Genomic DNA, 26,912 nt, shown 5'->3' with positions numbered 1-26,912 from the left:
TGATTTGACCCCTAAGAGTGGCAATGCCCAGACAAAAGGAGGCAGCAAAGCCTGAGGTGACCCAAGGGTGCCATCACCACCCAGGTGCCTCTTGGAGGGAAGGTTTGACCAATTTGATCCCAGGGACACCTGGAACCAGCTCTGCTCTGGCAAATATTGGACAAATTCAAACCTTTCCCCTCCTGCCTTGCCCCAGCTGGAGAGTGGAGACAATCCCATGGATCCCCAGGGAATGGCACAGCACAAAGATTGCAGAATTCAAGGAGCTCTGAGGCACAGGGTGGGATTGTTGGGGTGTCCCTTCCAGCTCAGGATATTCCTGACTCTGTGATTTAACCTGGAGGAGCCCTCAGTGCATGGTTTCATGTCCCAGATCATCTTTAAACAGGATTCAAATGCATTTTTCCAAAGTTTGGGACACAGCAATCCCAATTTCCCCATGGATTCCCAGCAATCCCAATTTCCCCATGGATTCCCAGCAGTGCCAGGCTCCCCATGGATTCACCACTTCCCAATCTCCCCAGACTGCCCAGTTTAAGGCAGACAGGTTCACTGGAAGCTGCCTGAACACAGGAATTCTCATGGCTGCCAAGCTGGGATTGACACCTCCTGCTCATCCCATTCACCAGCTTCCAAAAATGCACGGGCCCTTTGCTCAGTGTGAACAAGAGGAGCCCAGCCTGGGATGTGTCTGAGCAGGGAGAAATCCATTCCCAGTGCTGTCCAGGAGGATTTTGGGACTCATGGCAGACTCTGCTCCTCCTGCAAACCCCCCTGGCAGCTGCAGGGAGCCTCTGCCCAAACCTGCCCTTCCCAAACCTTCATTCAGCACCCAGAGATCTCTGCCCAGTTTGTGCCCTTATCCCCCAGACTCCGTGGTGGGCAGGAGGTGAAGTTTCCCAGCTCCTGAGACTCCTCAGGCTGAGCCAGGAGCTGAGACTGAAAAACCTGGAGAGGTTCAGCCTCTCCAGCAGCATTTTCATGCTCGAGTGGAGTCACTGGAGCTCAGCAGAGGGAGATATTACGGCCTAATGCAAACAGCACTGAGAAGACTGAACATAATTAAAGCCCTAACGACAAATGTTGGACTTGGGTTTACGCTGCCAAAAAAAATCTCCTTCCTAACATCCCTGCAGAGGGATAAAACGCTGAGCAAACCTGGGGGAAAGAGAGAGAAGATGATGCTTTTCATTTCCTAGACTGATTTATGCTCTCCAAACAGCACCGCACGCTGTCGCTGACAATTTCATGCTGAGTTACTCCTGCTGCTCCCCTGCCTAAGGATGGGAAGGAGATTTGGTGTGCCTGCAAGAGAAGAGAGGGAATATTTCAGGTTGACAGCTTGTTTTCTTTGGTCAATGCATGGAAGGGTTTGAGTTCATTATTTCATGTCTAGGCTCAGTTCCCAGCCAGCAAAGGCAGAGCTGGAGATGGGGGGTGAGACAGAAACCCAAATGCTTCTCCTAAATCTGCCCCAGCAAGTGAGCAAGGTGTGCCTGGGGACATGGAAATGAGTTAATTGCTGTAATCCGAGTCCTGGAGAACGTTTTGATTGGGTTGCAAAGGGGAATTCAGTGCTTTAAAGCACTTTTGGAGCCAAAAGCCTCGAGGTGCTGGGCACCCACGGGTGCTGGGCTGGGGCTGAGCCCCGAGGGAGGAGATCCAGGAGGGCGAGGATGAGGAGGAGGCACGGAAGCAGCTCTGGGGATGGGGCTGAAGGGCACCTCCTGCTCCCAGGGCTGTTCAGGGAGCTCAGCCAGGCCTGGGTGCAGGGCCCTCACCCCCATCTCACCTGCCTTGTGTCCATCCATGATTTAGGATTGGTTTTGGCTCCAGCCAGGGGGGCTGGAGCTGTAACCTGAACTGCAACAGCACAGGGCAAGAGCTGCATCAAGAGCAGCACTGAAGGAATAACATCATCTTCATGTGGTGATCCAGAAAGCAAAGATGGGGTTTGAGGGGTTGGGCACCTCCTGCTCAACACTCAGCTGGGACTCAGGTGCCTCAATAAAATTTCAGTGCTGTCTGTGTGACACAAAGGGTGCTGGGACAGGAGAATCCCTGTAAGGAGGGGCTGGAGAATTTCTGAATTCTCACTTGCACTCCTGCCTCCCCCCGGGGGTCTGCAAAGGGCAAACAAAGCCCTTCAGGATGCTGAGAGCAGCCTGGGCACGGTGCTTGGGGTGCACTGCCCAAAGGCCTGACCTGCATCTCCACAGACATGTCAGGGGATGCTCTTTGCTGTCACCACTGCAAAATCTTGTAGCAGGTTCAGGACATGAGTCCTGAGCAGTGTAAACAGCTTGGAAAGGTCAGGGCAGGGAAAGCACACATGGCCAGGGCAGCTGGGCTGGGAGGGGCTGTGTGCACTGAATGCAGGAATGGGGAGCTCACAGAGCACGGCCACCCCAGCAGGACACAGCAGGGACAGGAGCCACAGGGTCCCAGAAATAGGATCCCAGGGACACCTGGGACCAGCTCTGCTCTGGCAAATATTGGACAAATTCAAACCTTTCCCCTCCTGCCTTGCCCCAGCTGGAGAGTGGAGACAATCCCATGGATTTTCCACAAAGATTGCGGAATTCAAGGAGCTCTGAGGCACAGGGTGGGATTGTTGGGGTGTCCCTTCCAACTCAGGATATCCCTGACTCTGTGATTTAGCCTGGAGGAGCCCTCAGCGCATGGTTTCATGTCTCAGGTCATCTTTAAACAGGATTCAAATGCATTTCCAAAGTGTGGGACACAGCAATCCCAGTTTCCCCATGGATTCACAGCAGTGCCAGGCTCCCCATGGATTCACAGCAATCCCAATTTCCCCATAGACTCCCAGCAATCCCAATTTCCCCATGGATTCCCAGCAATCCCAATTTCCCCATAGACTCCCAGCAATCCCAATTTCCCCATGGATTCCCAGCAATCCAAATTTCCCCATGGATTCCCAGCAATCCCAGTTTCCCCATGGATTCCCAGCAATCCCAATTTCCCCATGGATTCCCAGCAGTGCCAGGCTCCCCATGGATTCACCACTTCCCAAAGTGCCCAGACTGCCCAGTTTAAGGCAGACAGGTTCACTGGAAGCTGCCTGAACACAGGAATTCTCATGGCTGCCAAGCTGGGATTGACACCTCCTGCTCATCCCATTCACCAGCTTCCAAAAATGCACGGGCCCTGCTCAGTGTGAGCAAGAGGAGCCCAGCCTGGGATGTGTCTGAGCAGGGAGAAATCCATCCCCAGCGCTGTCCAGGAGGATTTTTGTCTGAGCAGGGAGAAATCCATCCCCAGCACAGCCCAGGAGCATTTTGGGACTCGTGGCAGAGCCAGCCAGCAGCAGCACACAGGAGGAGATCACTTGGGGGGATCCTGGAGGCATTTCCCCTCTCCCACGGGATCAGCAAGACCCAACCAAGGCCAGGGAAGCAATAAAGAAGAAATCCATCTGGACAACACCCTTCTTCTGATTCAGAATGGGAAATAAAATGCCAGAAAATGAGCTTTTTCTCTATTTTTTCTTTTTCTTTTTTTTTTTTTTTTTGAGCAGCCAGTAGGGCCGTCATATTTTCCCACTGACATCATCCAGCATGGTTTGAATCTACAGTGACTGGTAAAGCCTCAAAGGCATAATTGCAGTTGTCTTAGGAAAGTGAAATCATATGGTGCTCCCAAGATCCCCTCCCCCTTTGCTTTTTTTCCTCTTCTTTTCTTCCCTTCCCCTCCTCCCCCCTTTTTAATGTTTCTCACTCAGCTTCCAGATGTTTCCTGAGGAAAAAAAGAAGGAGAACAAGAGGCAAAGCGAGGCCCAGAGCAGGATGCTGGAGTGGAAAAGGCCACGTGGCAGCAGGAGCTTCCCTAGCAGAGGAGGGGAGGAGCAGCCTGAGGCTGCTGGGACACGGAGATCCAGGGGGACACTGCCCTTATCCCATCCCATCCCATCCCATCCTAACCCTGCAGAGATCTGGGGGGACACTGCCCCCATCCCATCCATCCCATTCCATCCCATCCCATCCCAACCCTGCAGAGATCCAGGGGGACACTGCCTTTATCCCATCCCATCCCACCCCATCCCATCCCATCCCAACCCCTCAGAGATCCAGGGGGACACTGCCCTTGTCCCATCCCAGCCTCCCGGGAGCTGCCCCAGCCTCTCCAGGGTTCAGGAAGGAGCTGAGCGAGGTGTGCTGGGCACAGTGCATGCCCTGGGCCACTCCTGGGGAGTGCCAGAGTTAGGAAAGAACTTTTGGAACCCCGGGGATGAGGGATGGGGGGGGGGGTGGGATGTGGGAGGGAGAATGCGGGATGGGGAATGGAGGATAAGGGATGAAGGAAGGGGGATGAGGGATGGGGAAGTTTGGATGCAGGATGGGCAATGTGGGATGCAAGAAATGGGATATGGGGTGAGGATGCAGGATAAGGGATGTGGGATCCAGGACAGGGGATGCGGGATGGGCAATGTAGGATGTGAGATACGGGATATGGGATGGGGATGAGGGATGTGGAGGGTGGGATGGGGGATGAGGGATAAAGGATGGGGGGTGTGGGGGGCAGGATGGGGAAGCTGGGATGAAGGGTGAGCATTGTGGAATGCAAGATACGGGGTGAGGATGCGGGATGAGAGCCAGGGAATGCAGGGTGCGGGGTTTGGGATATAAGATGGGGATGCGGGATGTGAGCCAGGGGATGCGGGATGCGGGATTTGAGGTGGGGATGCGGCTGAGGGATGCAGGATGCGGATGCGAGGGCGGTACCCAGGGCCGGACGTTGCCATGGAGACGCTGGGGATGCGCGGGGCTCGAGCGCCACCCGGTGGAGGCGCGGGGACATCGCAGCCCCCAAAATCCCGAACCCCCGGGAACGGATCCGGGGGATCCCGGGAAGAGGGAACCCAAAAAACCCCGAGGGATCCCCAAAAAACCCCGAGGGAGCCCCAAAAAACCCCGAGGGATCCCTCAAAACCCCGAGGGAACCCCATGAAACCCCAGAGGAACCCCACAAAACCCCGAGAGAGCCCCACAAAACCCCAACCCCACCATTTGCAAGCTGGGCTTTCATAGCAGCCCCTTCCCCAGCCAGTGCAAGTGCAGAGCACCAGAATTGAGGGAATTCTTTCCTGTTCTTGACCTGAAGAGCCAAATTTAAATTCTTCCTTCCTCGTGTGATCCTGATGTCAGGTTAGCAAGCCGCAGCCTTCCCCCCACCTGCCCCAAATCTGGTTTAATGGGGGAAAGCTGGGACTTGTTGGGATTAGGAAGGGAATTTTGAGACACATAAGGAGATCTATTTCTCTTTTTCATTTTTTGAGGTATTTCTTGAAAAAAATTTTAATAAAGGGTGACTTGGTAAAGGATAAGACACTTGCATTGTAAAAGCAGCTGGAGTAGTTTGTAATTGAGAACTGTTGGAAAGATGCTACTCAAAATATTCATTTTGAACAGCTGAAACAATTTTTTTCAGGATCTCAACTGCTCAATTCAACACATGATTTATGAGCTTTAATAATAATTTCAGCAATTAATTCAAAAACACTAGGTGAAGTTTTTATAGATTGAAAAGGTAAAAATAACTATTCTAAAATATGGAAAGGACCCACTGGGTGATCATTGGGAACTTCCTGAGGCTTCCTGAGAAAGGCTTCCTGTCCATCCCCTGCCTTCTGATCCTGCTTCCTATCCTGGTTTCCATAACTCATCCCTTTCAGATCATGCAAATCCCAAGAATGCAGCAGGCCCAGGGAGGTTCCCAAGTGGATGTGCTGGATTTTCCTTTCAGGTTGGGTTTTTTCCCATGGGAAAAAGGAAAATTATCTTCATTCAGCACAGAACCTCTACACACACTCCTGGCTTCAAGGATGGTGGGACCAAAAGTGTGGGAGAGGGGCTCTCTGCAGCACCGGGCACCAAAATGAAATCTCTCAGCAGAGGAGAGAGAATTTGGGCAAAAATCCACAGCTGGAATGGTAAAATCTCACCAGTGGGAAGGAACTGGGTGGATGTTAACAGGAGAGGAAAGGCAAATTTGGGAGCTCTCAAGCAGAAGCCAATCTGCAAACAGAGCAGGGGGGGTTGTGTGTTTGGGTAAAATAAAGTGGAATATCCTGAGTGATGCAACCAAAAAAGAGCCAAGAGACAGCGCCGTGGATTAGGAGGCTGCTCCTGTGCCTGGATTGTTCAGAGCAGGAAAAACGGGGATTTACAGAGCTGGGGAAAAAAACGCGACCAGAAAAAGCGATGGAGCTGAAGAGAGAGAGAGCGTTTGTGTTTGGAGAGCAGGAGGGGGCTCTGGGAAAAGAGGAATTTGTTCATGGCTGGAGAGAGCGCCCTGGGGATGGGAGGAGGAGCAGGGGACGCTCCGGAGCCGGGCGAGCGCGCATGGGGGAGCAAGAGAGCCGGGGAGAGAGAGAGGGAGGGAGAGAGGGAGGGAGAGAGGGAGGGAGAGAGAGAGAGACGGAGGGAGGGAGGGGGAGAGAGAGAGAGGGAGGGAGGGACGGAGGGAGAGAGAGAGAGAGGGAGGGAGGGAGCCGGGAGCGGCTCGGGTGCCAGAGACCCGGCCCCAGCCCCAGCCCCAGCCCCGCCCCGGGCTGGGCTTCGCTCCGTGACGAGGGACATGGCAGTGTCACCCCCTCCAAGAGACACGGCCGTGTCACCCCCTGAGGGACACGGCTGTGTCACCTCACAAGGGACAGGATCGTGTCACCCCTAAGGGACAGGATTGTGTCACCTCACAAGGGACATGGCCATGTCACGCCCTAAGGGACAGGATTGTGTCACCCCCCCAAAGGATATGGCCGTGTCACCCCCTAAGGGACAGAACCGTGTCACCCCCTAAGGGACAAGATCATGTCACCCCCTAAGGGACACGGCCAGGCCGTGTCACCCCCTAAGGGACAGAACCGTGTCACTCCCTAAGGGACATGGCAGTGTCACCCCCTATAGGACATGGCCGTGTCACCTCCTAAGGGACAGGATCATTTCACACCTCAGGGGACATGGCCTGTGTCACCTCACAAGGGACAGGACCGTGTCACCCCCCAAGGGACATGGCCGTGTCACCCCCTATGGGAAAGGATCATGTCACCCCCTAAGGGACAGGATCATGCCACCCCACAAGGAACGTGGCCTGTGTCACCCCCTATGGGACATGGCCATGTCACCCCCAGGGCTCTGCCCTGGGCTCAGCTCCAGCCCCCAGAGCCCCTGTGCTGATTTCTGCTCTCCCTGGGAGCTGCAGAGCTCCTCTCTCTGCCCTGTCCCCCTTTGTCCCAGCCCCTCCAAGCCCTCACCCTGGGGTGTCCTGCCTGTCCCCAGTGTCCCTCAGGGATGGAAACTGCTCCAGAGGGACAGACCTGCCCTGCCCACTCTCTGGGCTGAGCTCAGCTGTTCCCAGGCCAGGCCTTGCTGTGCTGTCTCAGGCAGGAGCAGTCCCCAGGCTCTTGGTTTTCTCCTTAGCACCCAGATTTTGGCTCTCCAGAAACTCCACTTTTCTAAAACTCTATAAATAAACCCCATTCTGCGTGCTTGAGTTAACATTAGCCTAAAACCCACCCTCCTTATAGCTCATGTCAGGCAAACAAGACAGCCTTGATAAGTGGAGAGAGTGATTTATAAAGGCACCATATGGGAGCTTGTCTCAGAATCATAATTGATTAGTGAGCTGCAGAAATATTGCTGTGGTGCAGACACCAAATCCCTCCAAGCTTCTGCTCCTCTGAGGGGCCTGGCACCCATTCCAACACAAAAACCTCGCCCTGGGGGCAGCCAAATTCCCTGAGGGGCTTCTCAGCCCTGTCCCACCTTGCAGTGATTCTGGAATCATCCTGGACAGCAAGGAGAGCAGGGGCGGGTGTGAGCGCAGCCATCCACCCAAGCCAAGCCCTTTGATTTGATTTTCTCTGTGCTCCAGGAAAAACTCCTGGCCTGGGATGTGTCTAGACACTGCAGGCAGGTCCCAGGCCGTGGGGATCCTCATGGCAGGAGCTGCCAGTGCTGACAGACACTCCCAGCAAGCAGGGAAGGGAGGGAAACGCCTTGGATTCCCTGTGTCCCGGGGAACAGGGGCTCAGGGGGAGCCTGAGGGTCCCTCAGGGCGCGTTGGGTTCGTTCTGCAGCACCTGCAGCGTGCCCAGGGCTCTGCTGGGTCCCAGCACCAGGCTCTGGGGTCTCTCAGTGCATCCAAAGGGTCCTCGTGGCCTCCCCGTGTCACTGGGCAGGAAGGGACACATAAAAAACTCAATTTGGAGCACGTGCCAAAAACCCCTATTCCTAGCAGCAGGCAGCACCCAGTGCCCATTAGCCAGGAGTTGCTGAGTTAATTAGAAATGTATATTTGATACCAGGGGCTGAGCAGGGCCCCGCACGCCGCCCAGGTTTAATAATTGATTTGTAATTTATTTGCCCATTAATTCTTCCTCTTTCAGAGGCCAGGCAGGAGCTGGTGCAGCTCGTCCATCATCCTGGGCAGCAGCAGCAGCAGCAGCAGCAGCAGCAGAGCAGCCCCTGCTCCCCCTGAGCTGTCGGGGCTGACAGACTGGAGCCTCGTGCAGCTGTAATTAGTTCCTGACTTCAGAGGCTTTTTATAGGAGCTGCGTGTGCCTCTCGAGCAAGATTAACAAAGGGTTCCTTTCCCATGGACTCAGGCCGTGTGTCAGCACCAGCCAGGCTCCAGAAATTATTGATTCTCTTTCCAGAAGGTTTGCATTTCCAAGGTGAGTGATTTGGCTCTTACAGGCAGTGGGTCCCAGGGCTCCATCCATCACCGGGGCTGACCAGCAGGTTCAGCTTTAAACACAGCCTGCAACACTTTCCCTCCCTGCCACCACTGCTTGGGACAGGGACAGGGGTTTCCAAGGTGCCCATGGCCAGTGAATCAGAGGGAAAACCTAATTACAATCCCCTGGACCCCCACTCATTTGTGCTGTCACGGGATCGGGGGTTCATTGCTGTCTGCTCATTCCTTTTCTTTGCCCCGTGTTTTCTGAAATGTCAGGGTTGTACCTGAAAAGATTCTACCTGTGTATTTCAAACCTGTGTATTTCAAACCTGTGTATTTCAAACCGAGTTTTCCACATGCCTGGAACGCCCCAAGGTCCTGGAAACCAGGGGCAGCCTGGATGCACCAGAGACACTCACGAGCAGCAGGACAAGCAGGCAAAAATCCCAGCAGGGCAGGGAAGGGCCCTGACAGCAGTTGGCAAGCAGGAAAATATTTTGAATAGTCAAGAAGAATATTTCCCAGAGGTGAAAACCCCATTTTTAATGAAGAAAATACAGCCCACACTCTCAGTGGGAAGAGAGCCCTGAGCCTGCCCAGTGCTCCCCTCTCATCTCAGCAATCCTCATCCTCCCCCAGCTCTGGAAACCTCTGGCTGTCAGAACATGCCCTGATAGAGGAGCAAGGGTGGGAAAAGTGGGTTGGGATGGGACAGGAATGCCAGCTCCCCACATGGGTAGAGACAAGAGAAAAGCCTCCAGGAGGGCTGGGATGATTTTGGCAGGAGGGAGGCCACAGAACAAGCCAATCCTCATGTGTGAAATCCCACATGGAGCTGCTGCTATAAATAAGGCTGAGGGATTGATTGCCATAAATCACAAGCCTGCTGACACCCCAGAGCTCTCACAAGCAGCAGGGATGCTCGTGGGGCTGGTTCTGGCCCCTTGGCAGAGGCAGCAGGGAGATTACTCATCCCTTGTGTCTCCTGCATCCCCCTGCTCCCTCCCCCACAGGAAGAGAAGGATGGGTTTGATCTCCTCAGGAAAGAGTCAGTGGCATCTCTGCATCATGGGGGTCCCCAGGCTTGCAGGATCAGGTCCTTGTGGTCCCAGGGAAAGTGATGCTGTCAGCAAGGCTACAGCTTGTTTAGGGCAGGGGAAAAAAATTTTAAAAAATTTAAAAAAAATATAAAAAATAATGATTTGTATTCTTTGCATTCTTTTATGGAGGAGGAGAAATTTGATGGGCTGCTGGTTTGTCCAGTGTCATTGGAGAGGTGGCACTGTCACCCTCCAAGCCACTGTCACTGTTGGAACTCTGTAACAAAGGCTCCTGTTTGAGAGGTGATGTTAGAGAGGAGACTTCCCAAGGATCCCACAGCTCTAACCTGCAGCCTTGTCACTCTGATTTTTTAAGATTTTCTAACATTTTCTAAGCCTTGTGATGCTTACAATCCTGTAACAAACTTTCTCACACACTTTATATTTTGAGGTTTGAGGTTAAACCCCTCATTCACACAGAGCTCTGGAGCAGATCAGAGGGGACACAGAGCTCCCACCCAGAACAGAGGCCACGGGGCAGGATGAGCCCAGGATCAGCTCACACCTGCCTGGAGTGACCCTTGGGAGCACAGACCCACCCAGGGCTCTCCCTGCACCTGCCCCAACCCAGGCCAGCACAAAAGCCCCTGGTTCCTTTGCCTGATCTGCCTGCACACCCCTGGCTGCAGCAGCAGCATTCCTGATTCACATCCCTGGGGTGACACAAGATTTCCCTGGACAAAATCCCTCAGCAAAACCCAGCACCCCCAGTGACCCCCCCAGCCAGCAGCAGAGCCCGGAGCTTCCCCCTCTCCTTCAAATCCTTCTCCACAAACACACTTCCCTTAAAGCTCACAACCTTCTGGGCATAAATCCTTCCCCTCCCTTCCATGCTGCTGGAAGTTTTGTTACTGGCTATATATTTTTAGATTTTAAAAATGTCACCCTCAAGTGCTCGGAGCACACGTAAGTACCGCGAGGAACAAACCCATCCAGGCTTGCTGTCAATAACCCAGCCTCAGATGGACTCCCTGCAGCCCTGGCACAGTAAATTACAGCCTTTCCCCCCCTCCTCAAATGATGGCTGGCTGCTTATTATTGGCTTTCATCTTGATTGCCTCGGCAGGTGGAGTGGTTGGGGTGGCAGCAGCAAGCAGCCAGGCACAGACTGTGTCCCCTGCCAGCCTTGCCTGCAGGCTGAGGGGCTCAGGGAGCCCCAGAACCCTGTAGGGACCCCGGGGTGGGCTGGCCCCACAAGGCCAAGCAATGCAGGGGGAATTCCTCAATCCCAGAGTGAGGATGCCCCGGGCAGCTGGCCCGAATTCACCCCCTCGCTTACCCCAGTGCAGATTTTCCTTCTCTTGGAGCATCCCCTGTCAGACCCCAGAGAATCCACAGCTGGCTGGATGCACAAATGGCTCTGGAACTGCAGGATATTTCCTGGGGCTGATCCTTTCATGTCACCCTGATTTTTTGAGATTTTCTAAGCCTTCTGATGTTCACATTCCTGTAACAAACTTTCTCACACACTTTCTGTAAATTGCTTACTGTTTTGCATTCTCTTATGGAGGAGGAGAAATTTGATGGGCTGCTGGCTTGTCCAGTGTCATTGGAGAGGTGGCACTGTCACCCTCCAAGCCACTGTCACTGTTGGAACTCTGTAACAAAGGCTCCTGTTAGAGAGGTGATGTTAGAGAGGAGACTTCCCAAGGATCCCACAGCTCTAACCTGCAGCCTCGTCACTTTGATTTTTTAAGATTTTCTAAGATTTTCTAAGTCTTCTGATGTTTAAATTCTTGTAACAAAATTTCTCACACACTTTCTGTAAATTGCTTACTGTTTTGCATTCTCTTATGGAGGAAGAGAAATGTGATGGGCTGTTGGTTTGCCCAGCATCATTGGAGAGGTGGCACTGTCACCCTCCAAGCCACTGTCACTGTTAGAAATCAGAAATTAAAAGTCCTCTTTGCCCCATCAGGAAGCTGCTTGTCCACGTTTTGTTATTTCCTGTCCCATGGTGACACTTTCACTGCCACAAGCTGGCCCCAAGTGTCTCTGCTGCCACCAGGACAGGCTGATCCGTGCCTCAGATCAGAGCTCAGCTGGCTGCACTGAGCTGTTGTGCCTTTGGAACTGGTGGGGGGCACTGCCATGGGCTGGAAGGAATCTCCTGTCAATGATCCTCCTCCAAAGGGGCCAAGCAGAGAGGTTGGGAAGGCGGGGAAAGGTGGCAGTGTCCAGCAGAGGAAGGTGGCACCCTGAAAAGGAAGAAGGGAATTTCTCAGCACGGAACAAGCAGAGCCTGGCAGGCAGGGGTTAACGCAGGGGGGTTTTGGGGAGCCACCCCCGGGCTGCAGACAGCAGGAAATTCTGTTGTGTGCCATCGGCAGGGAAACGATCCCGCAGCAGCAGCGGCAGCGGCAGGCAGGCCGGAGCAAGCTTGGGGAGGATCCAGTTTCAGGATTAGGCAACATCCCGGGGCCGGCGGGGCTGGGAGGGGACACAGGAGGGGATGGACAGCGGGAACAGCAGCGACAGCCCGGCCCGGCCACCTCCGCCTCACCGCGAGGGCGTGGGATGGGACAGGGACCGGGCGGGGAGACTGGGATGGGGCTGGGATGGGACTGGGGATGGGGCTGGGATGGGGCTGGGATGGGGCTGGGATGGGGCAAGGACAGGGATGGAATGGGGATGGGGCTGGGATGGAATGGGGATGGGGCTGGGATGGAGCAAGGATGGAGCAAGGATGGGACTGGGATGGGACTGGGATCGGGATGGGAATGGGAATGGAACGGGGATGGAGAAGAGTTGGGGCAGGGACAGGACAGGAATGGGACAAGGATGGGATAGGGTTGGGACTGGGATAGGACAAGGACAAAGCAGGGTTGGAACTGGGGTGGAATGGGGATGGGATTGGGATGGGGCAGGGATGGAGCAGAGCTGGGACAAGGATGAGATAGGGATGGGACAGGTATGGGATGGGGCTGGACAGGACAGGGCTGGGACTGGGCTGGGACTGGGCTCAGGCAGTGCTGAAGCAGGACTGGGACAAGGACAAAGCAGGGCAGGAATGAGGACAGGACAGGGCTGGAACAGGCATGAAGGGCTCTGCCTGGGGGCTGATGGGGACCAACAGGGGCAGCAGGACAGTGCCATCCCTCTGGGCTCATCCTGTGGAATCAGAATTCATTTCAGTGCCAGCCTGAGGAAAGGCTTCTCCCTCACTCTGGGCAGGAAGGAGCTGGGAGCCCCAGCCCCTGCAAAGGACAGAATTTCACCAGCAGCACAGCAGGAACACCCTCAGAGAGTCCCAGAATCACCCAGAATCACCAGGCTGGAAAAGAACTTCGAGATCATCCAGTCCAACCCTTCCCAGTCTTCTCCTGACTGGTGGCCAGGAAATTCCCCTCCATCCCCGGCTCTCCAGTGAGCTCACACAAGGATGGGGCTGCTCCTCTCACAAGCAGGAGGCTTTTATGTTGTAAATTAAAAAATCCAGACAAAATGAACCCTGAGAGCTGAGTCCCCAGGAATCACAATGACTCAAACACCAGCTTTTCACAAGAAAATAAATTCAGTGCTCTGGCTGCTTTAATCATCAGGCTTTTCCACCTTTACCAGCACCCCAGCAAACACTTGTGCCTTCATTTAATGCTCTTCAGCCCTAATAGCCACCACAAAAGAAATCCAGCAGAAAGCCTGGCTGATAACTTCAGCAAATTTCCATCTGACCCTCCCCTTGGGTTTTGGGGTGAGTGTTGAGTGAATGAGCTTTAAAAGCATCTTTTCATTTAGCAGAGGCTCACCCAGCCAAGAATCATACCTCACTCTGTCAGAAGAAAAACAAGATGTGGGCTCAGAGCAATTGAGCAGTGCTGGAGCCCAGCATGGAAAATCTTGCCTCCAAAGCCAAACAAGGTTTCACTGCCAGTGTTGTAAGGCAGAGAGATGCAAAATTTTTTTGTGGCTGATGTTTCTCAGCCGTGCCTTGGGAATCTGGGGCTCTTTGGAAATGAAAGAGCCTCGGTTCAGGTGATGCTTTAAATGAGAATTTGTTAACCCTTGGTCAGGTTGTGAGGGAAGAGCAGGCAGGGGCATCCCAGGAGGGAAAATGAGTGAAAATGGGTTAAGATTCAATGGTTGGGCTGTCGGGCTGTGCAACTCGCCTCAGCAGGAAATTTCGGAGTCAGGACAGGAATTTTAGGGTCAGGACAGGAATTCCAGAGCTGGGGCAAGGAGGAGGGAAGGAGCTGGAAGTGATTGAGAGCAAAGCATCTTTTAGGGGCAGAAAACTGCTCAGAAGGACCTGATTTGGGGCACTGTGGAGTGAGAGAGGCAGAGCTTCACTTCCTTATGTCTGCAGCAACTCAGGGTGAGGGCAAAGGAGAATAAACAAAGAAACAAAAATAAAAACTGTAAAACCCCTAAAACAAACACCTTTTCTTTCACTATAGATTGTTTATCCCAGCCCCAGGGATGCTCTGGGTAGGGGAACGGGAGCTGGGTAGGGGGAATTGGGCAGGGGGGGTGGGATCCCGGGGAAAGGAGCGGGATCCTGGAAAAAGCGAGTGGGATCCCGGGGAAAGGAGTGGGATCCTGGAAAAAGCGAGTGGGATCCCGGGCGGGGAAGGGCAGCCCGGGCAGGGCTCGCTGCGGTCGGGAGATGGCAGCAGCACTTTGCTCTTTGCTCGGACGGGCCGGACCAGCCCCCGGGGGCCCCAGAGGCGCTGACCCCAGTCCCGACGGGATCAGCCCCGGCCCTGGAGTGGGATCAGCCCCATTCCCGGCGGGATCAGCCCCATTCCCGGCGGGATCAGCCCCGGCCCTGGGATGGGATCAGCCCCATTCCCGATGGGATCAGCCCCATTCCCGATGGGATCGGGATCAGCCCCATTCCCGATGGGATCAGCCCCATTCCCGGTGGGATCGGGATCAGCCCCATCCCCGGTGGGATCAGCCCCATTCCCGGTGGGATCGGGATCAGCCCCATCCCCGATGGGATCAGCCCCATTCCCGATGGGATCGGGATCAGCCCCATTCCCGGCGGGATCAGCCCCATTCCCGTAGCCTCCCGGCCCGCAGCCGCCTCCGCAAGCCCGGCCCTGCTGAGCCGCGCTCAGCTCCTACAGAAAGACCCGCCCAGCACTTCCCAGCCCCAAGTCCCACCTGGAAAGGCCTGGAGCGCAATTCCCACCCCGCCCTGAGCAGCTGGGGATGGAGGGGGAGCGCTGGGGCATGGGAGAGGATGGGCCGAGCTGCAGGGTTTGGTTTGGAGCACTGTGAACCTGAAACGCAGCTCCTGTGAGCTCTCCCTTCTCCATTCCCACCCACACGGGCTGTGCCTGTGTCCCTGGGGACATCCGCGGCAATGTCACTGGGAAATGCAGAATGCCAAGGTGCCCTCCGTGCCCCCGGGGGCGGGGGACGCGGCTCCAAGAGGCCGCGGCGGGACCCCGGGGCCAGCTGGGGTGAAAAGGCTGCTTGAGAGAGGTCAGGAGGAGAAAACCAACCTGCTTTCCTTCGGCAATTATGAAGTGACAAATTACCAGTGAAAGAGCTCATCTGTCTGGGTTTGTTTGGAGTCCCCTCCTCGCCGCAAAGCCGAGGCACGGAGAGGGCCGGGATCACAGCCCTTCTCTTAAGGGTTTCCAAACACTCTGCTGACACCCCACTCCATCTCTGTCAGCGCTGGGAATGCTCAGAAATCGAGCCGTGCCTTTCCAAAGCGATTCCCGCACCCCCAGCTCAGCATCTCCCGCTCTCCATGCCATCCCCACCAGCGCCCGGAGCGCAGGGAATGGCATTTGGCAGGGCAAGCTGGAGTCCCCCCCGATCCCACGTCAGGATTTAAGGAATTGCGGTGTTCCTGATAAAGCGGAGAGCCCCGGAGCTGCTCCCAGGGCAAGGGTGAGTGCCGCGCACACCCAGCCCGGAGACACAACAAGAGCCCGCTGAGAGCTTTAATTGCGTTACAATCATCTGCTGGCATCAAGGAATCGCGAGGAGAGTCAAAACAGGCACCTGGGTCCCCGCAGAAGCTGGAAAAACAGCAACGACTTGGCCAAGGTGCAAACCTCCTCCTCCTCGAGGGAGAGCAGAGCCCTTCCCAGGTTTGGGGCTCTGGGAGTGCCCCCCAAGCAGAAAACACAGCAGGAATTAAGCACAAGATTAAGGAAAAAAAAAAAAAGAAAAAAGAAAAAACACCAAAAATCAGTGGCAATCTCGGCTTTGCTTTCTTTTCTGTTTTGAGCATCGTTTAAAATAGAAACAAACCCGATTTTCAGGGCGAGACGCGGTTTCCCGAGCAGCGGGCAGCGGTGACCCGGGCAGCCCACGGAGCATCCCGGGCTGCCCCACACAGCCGGGACCAGGGGGACCAAAACCCTCGGGAGGGAGATAAATATTTACTCTGCAAACAGCGAGAGGTTAACGAGGCACGCAGGCAGCCTGTGCAGCCGGGGACGGGAGCGTGGCCGGGCGGGTGCTGCCGGCTCCCCGGGGATGGAGTGGGAATGGGGCAAAGAACCAACCCCCTGTGCCCCTCCACAAACCTCCAAAAATGACAAAACCTCATTTTTTTTCTTCCCCAAATGAGAAAACACGGATGGGCGCTAAGCGAATTGCGCCTCTGATTCTGCATCTGCACCCGCCGCCGCCGGGGGAGGATTTACCCCGGCTCTAAACCCGACTGCGAGCTCAATCTCGTTTGCACCTGGCAACAAACCCAGGTTAAGCGCAGCCTAAAGGCTCCCGCTCTCCCACCCTGCGCTGCCAGCGCCGCTCCTGCTCCGGGACCGCTCCGGGAGGGATTGGGGATGCAAACATCTCCATCATCGCATGTGGGAGTGCCCCAGATCCCTCTGTGCCCCCCAGATCCCTCTGTGCCCCTAAATCTCCCTGTGCCCCCAGATGTGTCACTCAAATCCCTCTGTGCCCCCCAAATCCCTTTGTGCCTCCAAACCTCTCTGTGCCCCCAAATCTGTGCCCCCAGATTCCTCTGTGCCCCCAAACCCCCTGTGCCCCTAAATCTCCCTGTGCCCCCAAATCTGTGCCCCCAAATCCCCCTGTGCCCCCAAATCTGTGTCATTCAAATCCCTCTGTGCCCCTCAAATCCCTTTGTGCCTCCAAATCTCTCTGTGCCCCCAAACCCCTCTGTGCCCCCAAACCTCTCTGTACCCCCAGATCTCTCTGTGCCCCAAAATCCCTCTGTGCCCCCAAATCTGTGTCCCTCAAACCTCTCTGTGCCCCCAGATCTCTCTGTGTCCCCAAATCCCCCTGTGCCCCCAGATCTGTGTCACTCAAATCCCTCTGTGTCCCCAAATCCCTCTGTACCCCCCAAACTCCTCTGTGCCCCCAAATCTGTGTCACTCAAACCTCTCTGTGTCCCCAAACCCCTCTGTGCCCCCAAATCTGTGTCCCCAAACTCCTCTGTGCCCCCAAACTCCTCTGTGTCCCCAAACTCCTCTGTGCCCCCAAATCTGTGTCACTCAAACCTCTCTGTGTCCCCAAACCCCCCTGTGCCCCCAAATCCCCCTGTGCCCCCAAATCTGTGTCACTCAAACCCCTCTGTGTCCCCAAACCCCTCTGTGTCCCCAAACTCCTCTGTGCTCCCAAATCCGAGCCCTGGCCCGGGATGCCCCCAGGCTGGCACTGAAATGCCAGCCCTGAGGCACAGCAGGCACCTCAGGGATTGGGGAATCCCTCTCAGAAAATACCTGAGAAAAGGGAGAAGGTCCCGGGCAGAGCTGGGGCTGCTCCTTCTCAGCCGGGATCTCCTTGGGTTTGCAGTGCCTGGAATGGGGACCCTGCTGGGGACAGCCCCCCCAGTGAATAACTCCACACACACCAATAAGAACAAATGAGGACTTGGACTGGGTTATATTTTAAAATGCTCATATATTTTCTTTTTTTTTTTTTCTCCTTTTTTCTTTTTCTCTTTTTTTTTGTTTTTTCTTCTCATTTTTTTCCTCATTTCTAATACAATTGTTCTCAAAATACTGGCGTTTCCAGCAGCAGTTCTTTCTTTTTGTTTGGTTTTTTTTTTCATTTTCTCTTTTTTTTTTTTTAACCTTTTCTGTTGTTTTTGAAGTGAATAATAATACACGGGTAGTGATTTCACAGTAAAACAGACCTGCAGGAACGCCAGAGATACGTGACAAAAGACACCCCCAGACCAGCCCTCCCCTCCCTCCCACCTCCCTCCCATCCCCAAAAAAGATTTTGGAAGTGGGGGGGAAAAAAAAAAATAAAAAGTTCATTCAAAAAAATTATTTCAAAAGAGATTTCATATAAAGCCTTTAAAACACGGTCAGAAGTTTCTCCCTCTTCTCCAGATCCCTGTGGCTGAACACTTACAGAGAGAAAGAGAGAAAAAATAGAGAGAGTTTATAACAATCTCTGTAGAAGAAACAAAACAATCCAGGAAAGAAAATATCCAAGGATACGGTAAGGGATAAAATTACATTTGTACAAAAATAGATTTTTAACTTTATTGATGCTTTAGATATTTTTTTTCCTTATCTTTTATCTTTTTTTTTTTTGTCATTCTAAATTTTAATGTCTTTTTTTTTTAATCTATGTATCCCATAGCCAAGGCATCCATCACTAAGTATTGGGAATTGCTAAAGCTATTCTTTACTCCAAACCACCTGCTTAAAAGAACAAAAAAAAAAACCAAAATAAAAGAGGAAAAAAAAAGAAAAGAAGAAAAAGGAAACAAAAAGAAGAAAAACAAAACAAAAAGGCATCTTAAAATAGATGCAGTTCCTTTGTCTCGAGGAATAAAAATCCAGATTTGGCATCTGCCAATTCGGAAAGGGATTCAGATACAATGGAAGCAAAATACGGAAAAAAAAAAAGCAAAATAAAAAGCGAGGAGAAGGAAAAAAACAACAAAAAAAAAAAAGAAAAAAAAAAGAAAAAAAATTGACTTAAACCACAAAAAGCCAGGAAAAGTCTGTAATTGCTACAGTTCTCTAAGTGTATATGTGAGTGGGGTATTATACAGTGTCGATATCTACAGTACATACACGGACACACAGACACCCACCCAGCCAGCCCACAGCCATGGGGACAGCACAGCCACAGCCTGGCTTTGGGGACAGCCACCAGCCTGGCTTTGGGGACAGCACAGCCACCAGCCTGGCTTTGGGGACAGCTCCCAGCCTGGCTTTGGGGACAGCACAGCTCCCATTCTGCAGTGTTGGGGACAGCTCCCAGCCTGGCTTTAGGGTCAGCTCCCAGCTTTCAGTGGGGTCAGCAGCTCCCCTGCCTGGCTTTGGGATCAGCTCCCCAGCCTGATTTTGGGGTCAGCACAGCTCCCAGTCTGCTTTTGGGGTCAGCAGCCCAGCCTGGCTTTGGGGTCAGCTCCCCAGCCCGGCTTTGGGGTCAGCAGCCCAGGCCAGGGCTGTCCCCATTGTGTGGAGGGGTCACCAGGGCCAGTGCTCAGCGTTTCCCACCCCTCCTCGACAGCCCCAGGGCCACTCCTGGGCAGCTGCAGTGCCAAGGGAAGCTGAGCATTGCCATGGGGGGGATTGGGATGTGCTGGACTGGGTATGGGGTGGGTGCAACATGCAGCAAGGGGTGCAGCAGCTGGCTGAAAGGCTGATGTTTGTGCTATCTTTAGAAAATTAAAGATTGTCCCACCAACAAAAAGAAATTGAAATAAGCATTACGAACAGATCACCCGAGTGGAAGCAGATTTTTGCAAGAGTACTGAGAGCTGGTGAAATCCACGTCCTGCCTCTCCAGGGAATAATGTGCCTTTTGTTTTCCTTCAGCCACCCTCACCTCCCCACACTCAGCCTTATCGTGATGAGGACAACAACAACAAATACAAGCCCAAAGTGAAAAGAATACAAAGGAAAGGCTCAAACTCATGCAAAGCTCATTGCTTTAAGGCTGCTCTGGCTGTTCCCAACACACAAAAGCTTCTCCTTCCCACAGGAAGGGCTGGATGAGGATGGAGGGGCTGGGCTGGGCTTTGGGGGCTCAGGGAATCCCAACTCCCTTTCACCAGCTGAGAAGTGAAATCCCCAGGACAAGGCTGAGCCTTTCCCAAAATCCCCTCCACCATGGGCATGGATTGGGGCTGTGCTGCTCCAGCAGGGAAACTGAGGCACAAGGATGAGCCTGACCTGGAGCTTGGGGCCTGCAGAGCCTCCCCCTTGGCTTTGTAAGGTCAGATGCTAATGGGGATGGGATGGGATGGGATGGGATGGGATGGGATGGGATGGGATGGGATGAAGACTGGATGACATGAGATGGGATGGGATGAAATAGGACAGGGTGGGATGGGATGGAATGGGATGGGGACAGATGGGAAAAAACGGGATGGAAGATGATGGAACGTGACAGAATGGAAAGGGATGGGATGAAACGAGATGGGACAGGATGGGGTGAGACAAAATGAGATGAGTGGGATGGGATGGGATTGGGATGGGATGGGATGGGATTGGGATGGGATGGGATTGGGATGGGATTGGGATGGGATGGGATGGGATGGGATGGGATTGGGATGGGATTGGGATGGGATGGGATGGGAGGGCAGCTCCCACTGTGCCTCCACAGCACCCAAGAGCCCCTCCCCAGCCACCCCCCAGCAAAGAAAGTGGCTCAACCCACCAGAGACCAGCGGGTTTATCCTAGTGCAACATCCACCAACTTGCCCAAAGCTTTTCCTCCGTGCCCAGCAAGTCCCAGGCTCCTTTCTGCCGGGGCCTGGGGGCTGCCCAGGGGCTGGGTGGGCTCGGGGCTGGGGGCTCTGCCACCTCCCTGCACGCCCCTGGGGCTGCGCCAGCCTGGCGCTGGCAGGGAACAGCCTGCTCGTGTTTCCTGGCACCCTCGCCAGATTTCGTTTCTCCTGCCTCGTTTTCTTGGCAAATTCTTGCAGGGTGAAGCTGTTTAATAATATTTTCAGTGCCTTGCAGGCTGCTGGGGAAACAGAGCCAAGGCTCTGCCTGCCTCTGCCGATTCGCCACTTCGGGCCAGCCCCAGGGGGAGCTGCCACCTGAAATCCTAAATCCTGAGTGGTTTTTGTTATTTTGGAGCTGCAGGGGATGGAGCTGGGCACTCCAGCTGCCAGCTGGGATGGCAACAGGCAGGTGGCAACGGTGTCCCCTCCAAAACAGAGGTGGGAGTGAGGTGGTGGCTGCTGCTCCATCCCCCTCCAGGAACAAAGGAGTTTTCAACCAGCTGCAAACCATGGGGAGCAAGAAGAGGATTTTTGGGACCTCATCCTTTGCTTTTTAAAGCACAGAGCACATGGAAGTGGTGGGGAAGCCCTTGGCCACAGGTACAGTGTGTCCATCCTGCCAAGGCTGGAAAACCCTTCCCAAGATCCCTCATCATCCCCTCTGCTTTGTTTCTTCTCCAGCTTGTGTTTTTGGTGGGGCACAGGAGGTGAGGAGGGAGGTGAAGGGGGATGGTTCCCTCGCTGGCCACACACTCCTGGGGGAATCCCATCCCCTGGGGTGTGGGCACATTCCTGTCCCTAACCCCAAAATCCTGTCACCAAGACTCAAGGAAAGGGTTGTGCAAAAGCCAAGGTGCTTTTGGTGCTCTCGGAATCCCGGAGGGGACAGGGATGATGCTGCTGCCACATCCCCCACCCAGCCAGGCCCTCCCACCCCCACGGGGGAGATCCAGGGGAGGGGGAGCCCTGTTCTTGCTTCACCACCAATTAACAGCTGCAATTAACCAGCCTGGCCAAGCCCTCCCACTAATTGTTGCTTTGCAATGTTTGGCAGGGCTGAAGGAACAGGAGCAGCCTCCTGGGTGAGCCGAAACCCCAAAACTCCAGAATGGGGTCACGGTGGGATGCTGGGGCAGCACTGGGAGGTACTGGGGCAGCACTGGGATGTACTGGGATGCTGTGCTGAGGCCAGGGGTCCCAGCAAGCTCCCAGGAGCTGGGGAAGGGCCATGGGGACTCCCTGGCAGCCTTAAAGCAAGTGCTGCAGCTGGCCCATGTCCACACCTTTGGGGTGGGCAGCGATGCCCAGGTGCCCTCCGGGGTGGCCAAAGGGCATTTCCTGTGCCACAGCCCCCATGTTTTGGGGGGGATTCAGCTCAATCCCAAATGCTCTGCTCTGAAGTGGAAGGAGAAGGCTCTGTGCAGCCAGGGGTGACTCATTCAGGGGGCACGGCCTCTCCCTCCGCAAAGTAACTACCGAGACTACTAAGAATAGTTAGAAACCAAAAATAGAAATTTTTCTTTTTTTTTCTTTTTTTTTTTTTTTGTCTTCTTCTTCTCTTTTTTTCTTTTTTTTTTTTTTTTTCCAAAAACTCCATCCTCTGAAAATAGCCCAGCTGCAAATCTGGCAGAGTCCAACCACTCCCCTCGGGCTCGTCCAAACCCCACTGCCCCCCGAGGGCTGGCACCGTCCTTGTCCCCAGGGCAGGGCTGGGGGTGACACCAGCCCCGCGGTGGCTCATCCCAAACCTCATGGCACGGCTGGGGAGGGGCAGGGGTTGGCAAAGCTCTCTCCGCTCCCACTCCTCTCTACAAGTAGCACGGGGAACCAGCGAGCAGGTCTGGAGACGCAGCAGTGACAGCGAACGGACAGGGAGGAGGAGGCCGGGGCGCCCCGGAGCAGACGGTGCCTGTGGCCCTGGGGGCAGCAGGGAGGGACGGGCTGGGGCCGAGGAAAGCAGAGGAAGGGCCCCCAGGGAGCCCGGCCGGGCGAGGGACTGACCCAGCAGAGTTCTCTAAGTCATTTGGTGCGGCGCTTCCAGCATTTCCATCAGGAAGGTGTCGATGGGCGTGTCCCCTATTAGCTTGAAGAAGAAGAGGTGCTCCAGGCATTTCAGGCCGATGGATCGCAGGGCTGGGAGGCGGAGCAGGAGCTTGGCAAACCTGGGGGAAGGGAGACATGGCACAGTCAGGCATCCCTGTAAGAGCCTGAATGAGGGATGGGGGACTCCAGGGGCTCTCCAAAATGCAGTTTGTTGTATCCATGAGTTACAGCAGTCCAGGATTGTGGGTGACAGAGCTGTGCCTACAGCTGCCAGCTCCAGCTGCAGGCAGGCCTGGAGACCCGTGTCCCTCATTCAGGCTCTTACTAATGGTGCCCCACGTTGGGCACCACTGTAAGAACCTGAATGAGGGATGGGGGACTCCAGGCAGCTCTCCAAAATGCAGTTTGTTGTGTCCATGACTTACAGCAGTCCAGGGTCGTGGGTGACAGAGTTGTGTCTACAGCTGCCAGCTCCAGGAGACCTCTGTCCCTCATTCAGGCTCTTCCTAATGGCACCCCACGTTAGGCGCCACTGTAAGAGCCTGAATGAGGGATGGGGGGCTCCAGGGGGTTCTCCAAAATGCAGTTTTTTGTATCCATGAGTTACAGCAGTCCAGGGTCGTGGGTGACAGAGCTGTGCCTACAGCTGCCAGCTCCAGCTGCAGGCAGGCCTGGAGACCCTGAGTTTGGGTTACAATGCATTATAGACTTTTCTTTTGGTTACAATGCATTATAGACTTTTCTTTGCTGAGAATCTTAATACAGAACAACCAATCTACACCTTATTTTTCATCTATAGCCTATCATAACTGCTATAATTGCCATATTCATGTTACTGTTCTCCAATCACTAAAAGTACGTTACAGTTTAAGCTAGAAGTTGTTTTTCAGTTTTCTTGCAGTGGAAAATTCTGAGACCTTTTTTCTACCTGCAGCATTTGCTGCCTTGTTTGCCTGTGCTGTCTTCCTGCTTGGTAAAAACATCTCCTTGTTTGGGGTGGGTTTATCCTTTGCTCTAAGCCATAAAAACCCCTTCTAACTAACACACCCTTTGCCTCCTTGGTTATCCAGTGAGACTGGCTCAGCAATTCTTTTCTTCTATATCAAAACTTGCTTCCATCTCTATTCCTTCTTCATATTCTACATTCAAAAATCTTTCTGCTAAACATACATATCTGTGAGTCTTGTCAAACTTTCATCCCTCCCAACACATCCCCTGTCACTGTTATATTTTTTGGAAAAATCCCTTTGCCAGGATTTCTTCTCTTGGGAAGCTGAGAAGCCTCAGAGAAAAAGGAAAACAATATTATTTCATTTGCTTCTTTTGTGGGTTTTTTTTTGTTTTGTTTTGTTTTGTTTTGGACATTGTTTACCAACTGGTCATTATTTTATTGGTTTTATATGAATTATTTTGACTTTATGACCAATCATGGTCAGGCCGTGTCGGACTCTGAGGAGAGAGTCAAGGGTTTTTCATTAGTATCTTGTTAAACCTTCTGTAAGCATCCCAGGGCTCTGAGGAGGGCAAACAAAAACCCTTTCCCCACCCCCTGCCCTGCCTGAGCAGATGGTTCCAGGTCACAGCAGGCAGGAGGGCTGGGGAGGACCCAGCCAGGAGGGCAGTGAGCCATCCACAGCCATCCTCACCAGGGAAAAGCTGCAGGCTGCTGGGCTCAGAGGGTGACAAGAAGCTGTGGAGCCAGGAGAAAGCCACCAGCTCCTGCAAGAGTGCCTTGGAGCAGCCCAGGTGCCACTGGATGTCACCTCCTTGTGTGAGTGCTCCCAACCCAGGGAAAAAAACCCTTGAATGGCCACAGCAGGGTCATCTGCTTTTCCTGCTGCAAAATCAGGGCTTGAACAGCAGCAAAGGGAGAACGGGACCCTGCATAAAACACACACAGAGACATGCACAAGCACACAGATATTCTACATGCATGCACAATTCCCTCTCCCTATTTTTTTTTTTTTAATTTTTTTTTCTGCTGAGCTGGCGAGAACAGTGGGAGCAGAGCCAGGAAAAACAAATCAGTCCTACCATCCCATTCAGGAAGTTTCACTTTAAACCAAACCAGATGATGGCTCCAGCCCTCGGATATGTTTAACTGTGAGATAACCAGCCCAGAGCAGAACGTGCCAGGGCTGGGAGGGGAGAAAAGAGCCCTGATTCCTGATTGCCTGAGGCTGCTGGGTGTCACGTAGGCCCCAGCCCTCCCTGTGGAGCAGCAGGGGCTGCACAGGGGGAGCAGGGCTGGGTTTTTCCTAGGAATGCCTCTCTGTGCAGAAAAATTCCCTTTTGGTGTTTCCAGGGTGCTCCCGAGCTGCTGCTGGGTGAGGATTTGGAGCACCTGAAAAGGTGGGAATTCCTCAAATCCCACAGCATGGAGCAGGGTAAGGTCCCAGACGTGGCTCAGCCGCAGGGAGGACTTGTCTGCAGCCCCAGCTGGTGAGCACATTGTGTCACAGGGCCAGCAGGATGCCCAGAGTTTGGGAGAACTTTGGGGAGCTCTTGTGCAGCCCCAGCCCAGGGGTTCACCCTCCTGAGGCACCTGGGATGGTGCCACCACTGCCCTGCACCTCTGAGGGATGCAGGGGGGCAGCAGGGCCCAGGCTCAGCTCCCAGGACATCCCTGAGTGTGCAGAACCTCTCAGGTCACCAAGGATGGGTGTGAGCATCACACAAGAAGGTTCCCAGCCCAAGGTCACTCAAAGCCAGAGAGAGATTGAAATCCAGAGTTTCTGGTGCAGCTTCTGGGCTTCAAACACTCCCTCAAACCCCACTGAGCATTGAGGCAGAGTCCTGGGGAGCTGCTGTGGACTGGTGCTGTCCCTGTGCCACCCTCTGTGTGTGCCAGGCTGCAGATCCTGCACAATGTGCAAAGCCAGAGCTCACCCCACCAAGGGAATCATCCAGAAGAGCTGCTGGCCATGATGCCCAAGCAGCTCTCCTGGTGCCAGGAACAGCTCTTCTGCATTCCAGAGTCCACGGTCTGGCTCTGGATTTGCTCCAGAAATGCAGTTTAATAAAGCTTTCTGGAAGAGGAGAGGTACCAGCCCTGCCCCGTGCTCATCCCTCAATCCCCCTGCTCACCACAAACCAAACACACCCCATGGCACCCTCATCCTCACTCTGCCTGCCTCAAACCAACCAGCAACACCCCAGAAATCCCTGCACAACGCACCTTTCTTCATCTGCCAGCACTCTGGGACCCAAAGTGGGGGAAAAACCAAATCCAGCATCACTTCTGAGGGCACGCTCTGCCCACTGCACTCGCTGCTGTCAAAGCACCCTTTTCATTCCACCATCCACACCAGGCCAGGAATGCAGGTGAGATGCAAATCCCAGTTGCCTGGGCTGTTTTTCCCCACCATTCATGCACCAGTAGCAGCTTCCAGTGCTTTGTTTGGTTTCTCAAGAAGCTGTCAGGAGCTGAACTGGCAGTTGCCAGCTCCGGGCTGTAACTGGGAAAATGCGCCCACTCAGCTCTGGAGCCGTCCAGGAACACATTCCTAATTCCCCCTCCCATTCCCAGCTGGATTGGGGGAGGCAGGGAGGGGAGAAAAAGAGCATCAATTGAGGCTTTCACTTCCCAGCAATGATGCTCATCTGCCACTGAAAATTAACTCCATGTGAGTCCTATTTTTGCTGCGGTTTCGCTGGCCGTGGTTTCCAAAAGGGAAATGATACCCCCCTTCCCACATGTGCTCATCCCACTGCTGGGGCTGTGGGAGCTGGGGCTCCTCAGGTCTGCCCACCTTGCTGGATTTCCTGGCAGGGGAATAAAGAGCTCTGTGCACTGCACAGGGGAGGGTTTTAGGGATGCTCAGAGCCGGAGCGGGTAGAAATGAGGGATTTATCCGCAGGGAATCACTGGGAACAGAGTGCCCAGAGCAGAGAGGGGACCCTGGGAGCTGCAGCACCCATTGCAGGGGGTTTGCAGGGGGACAGGGTGCAGGAGGAGGGGCACAGGGGGCTCACCTGCCGGGCTGGTCGGGGTATTTGTGTTTGCAGTAAGCCTCTAGTGACGCGTACACCTTCTCCCGCAGCGCCTCCACCTCCGCCGGGTTCGACAGCCCCTTGGAGTCTGAAAGGCAACAAAAAACCATCAGGCAAACACCTCCAGGCTTCCCAGGCAGGCAGGAACCCTCTGTGCACTCCCTCCATCTCTGCCAGACCCACCAAAGTGTGGCTGCAAGCTCTGAGCTCCAGGGATTTGGGGAGCACTCAGAGGTTTACCCCGCTCCCCAAATTACAGATTTGGGGAGCACTGGAAGCTTTACCCCACGATTACAGATTTTTCTTCACCTCATAGCCCAGCCCCAAATGTGTTGGCTCATTCCATTGGTCCCAGACCCTCATTTGAAATGTTTTAATTCCCCCTCCAGCCTTGGGCTGGTGGGGCTGAAGGAGAAGCCCCTGCTCTGGCACAGCCCCAGGAC

The 26,912-nt window shown here is 54.1% G+C and overlaps 1 protein-coding gene across 1 annotated transcript in view; it reads right to left on the bottom strand.

Annotated features, from left to right (window-relative positions):
* Window positions 1–20,771: 20,771 nt before the first annotated feature.
* The window catches only part of RXRA (retinoid X receptor alpha), a 106,003-nt gene continuing 99,862 nt past the window's right edge, over window positions 20,772–26,912 (bottom strand). Inside the window, exons 9-10 of the mRNA XM_054646371.2 lie at window positions 26,452–26,557; window positions 20,772–22,595 (exon numbers count right to left, since the gene is read on the bottom strand). Of these exons, the coding sequence (XP_054502346.1) occupies window positions 22,448–22,595; window positions 26,452–26,557 (254 nt within the window). The 3' untranslated portion in view covers window positions 20,772–22,447. The remainder of the gene's footprint in view (window positions 22,596–26,451; window positions 26,558–26,912) is intronic.

The sequence above is a fragment of the Agelaius phoeniceus genome, chromosome 21 (genome assembly GCF_051311805.1).
Source record: "Agelaius phoeniceus isolate bAgePho1 chromosome 21, bAgePho1.hap1, whole genome shotgun sequence".
Classification (NCBI taxonomy): domain Eukaryota; kingdom Metazoa; phylum Chordata; class Aves; order Passeriformes; family Icteridae; genus Agelaius; species Agelaius phoeniceus.
This window is presented reverse-complemented; position numbering and strand designations above follow the sequence as displayed.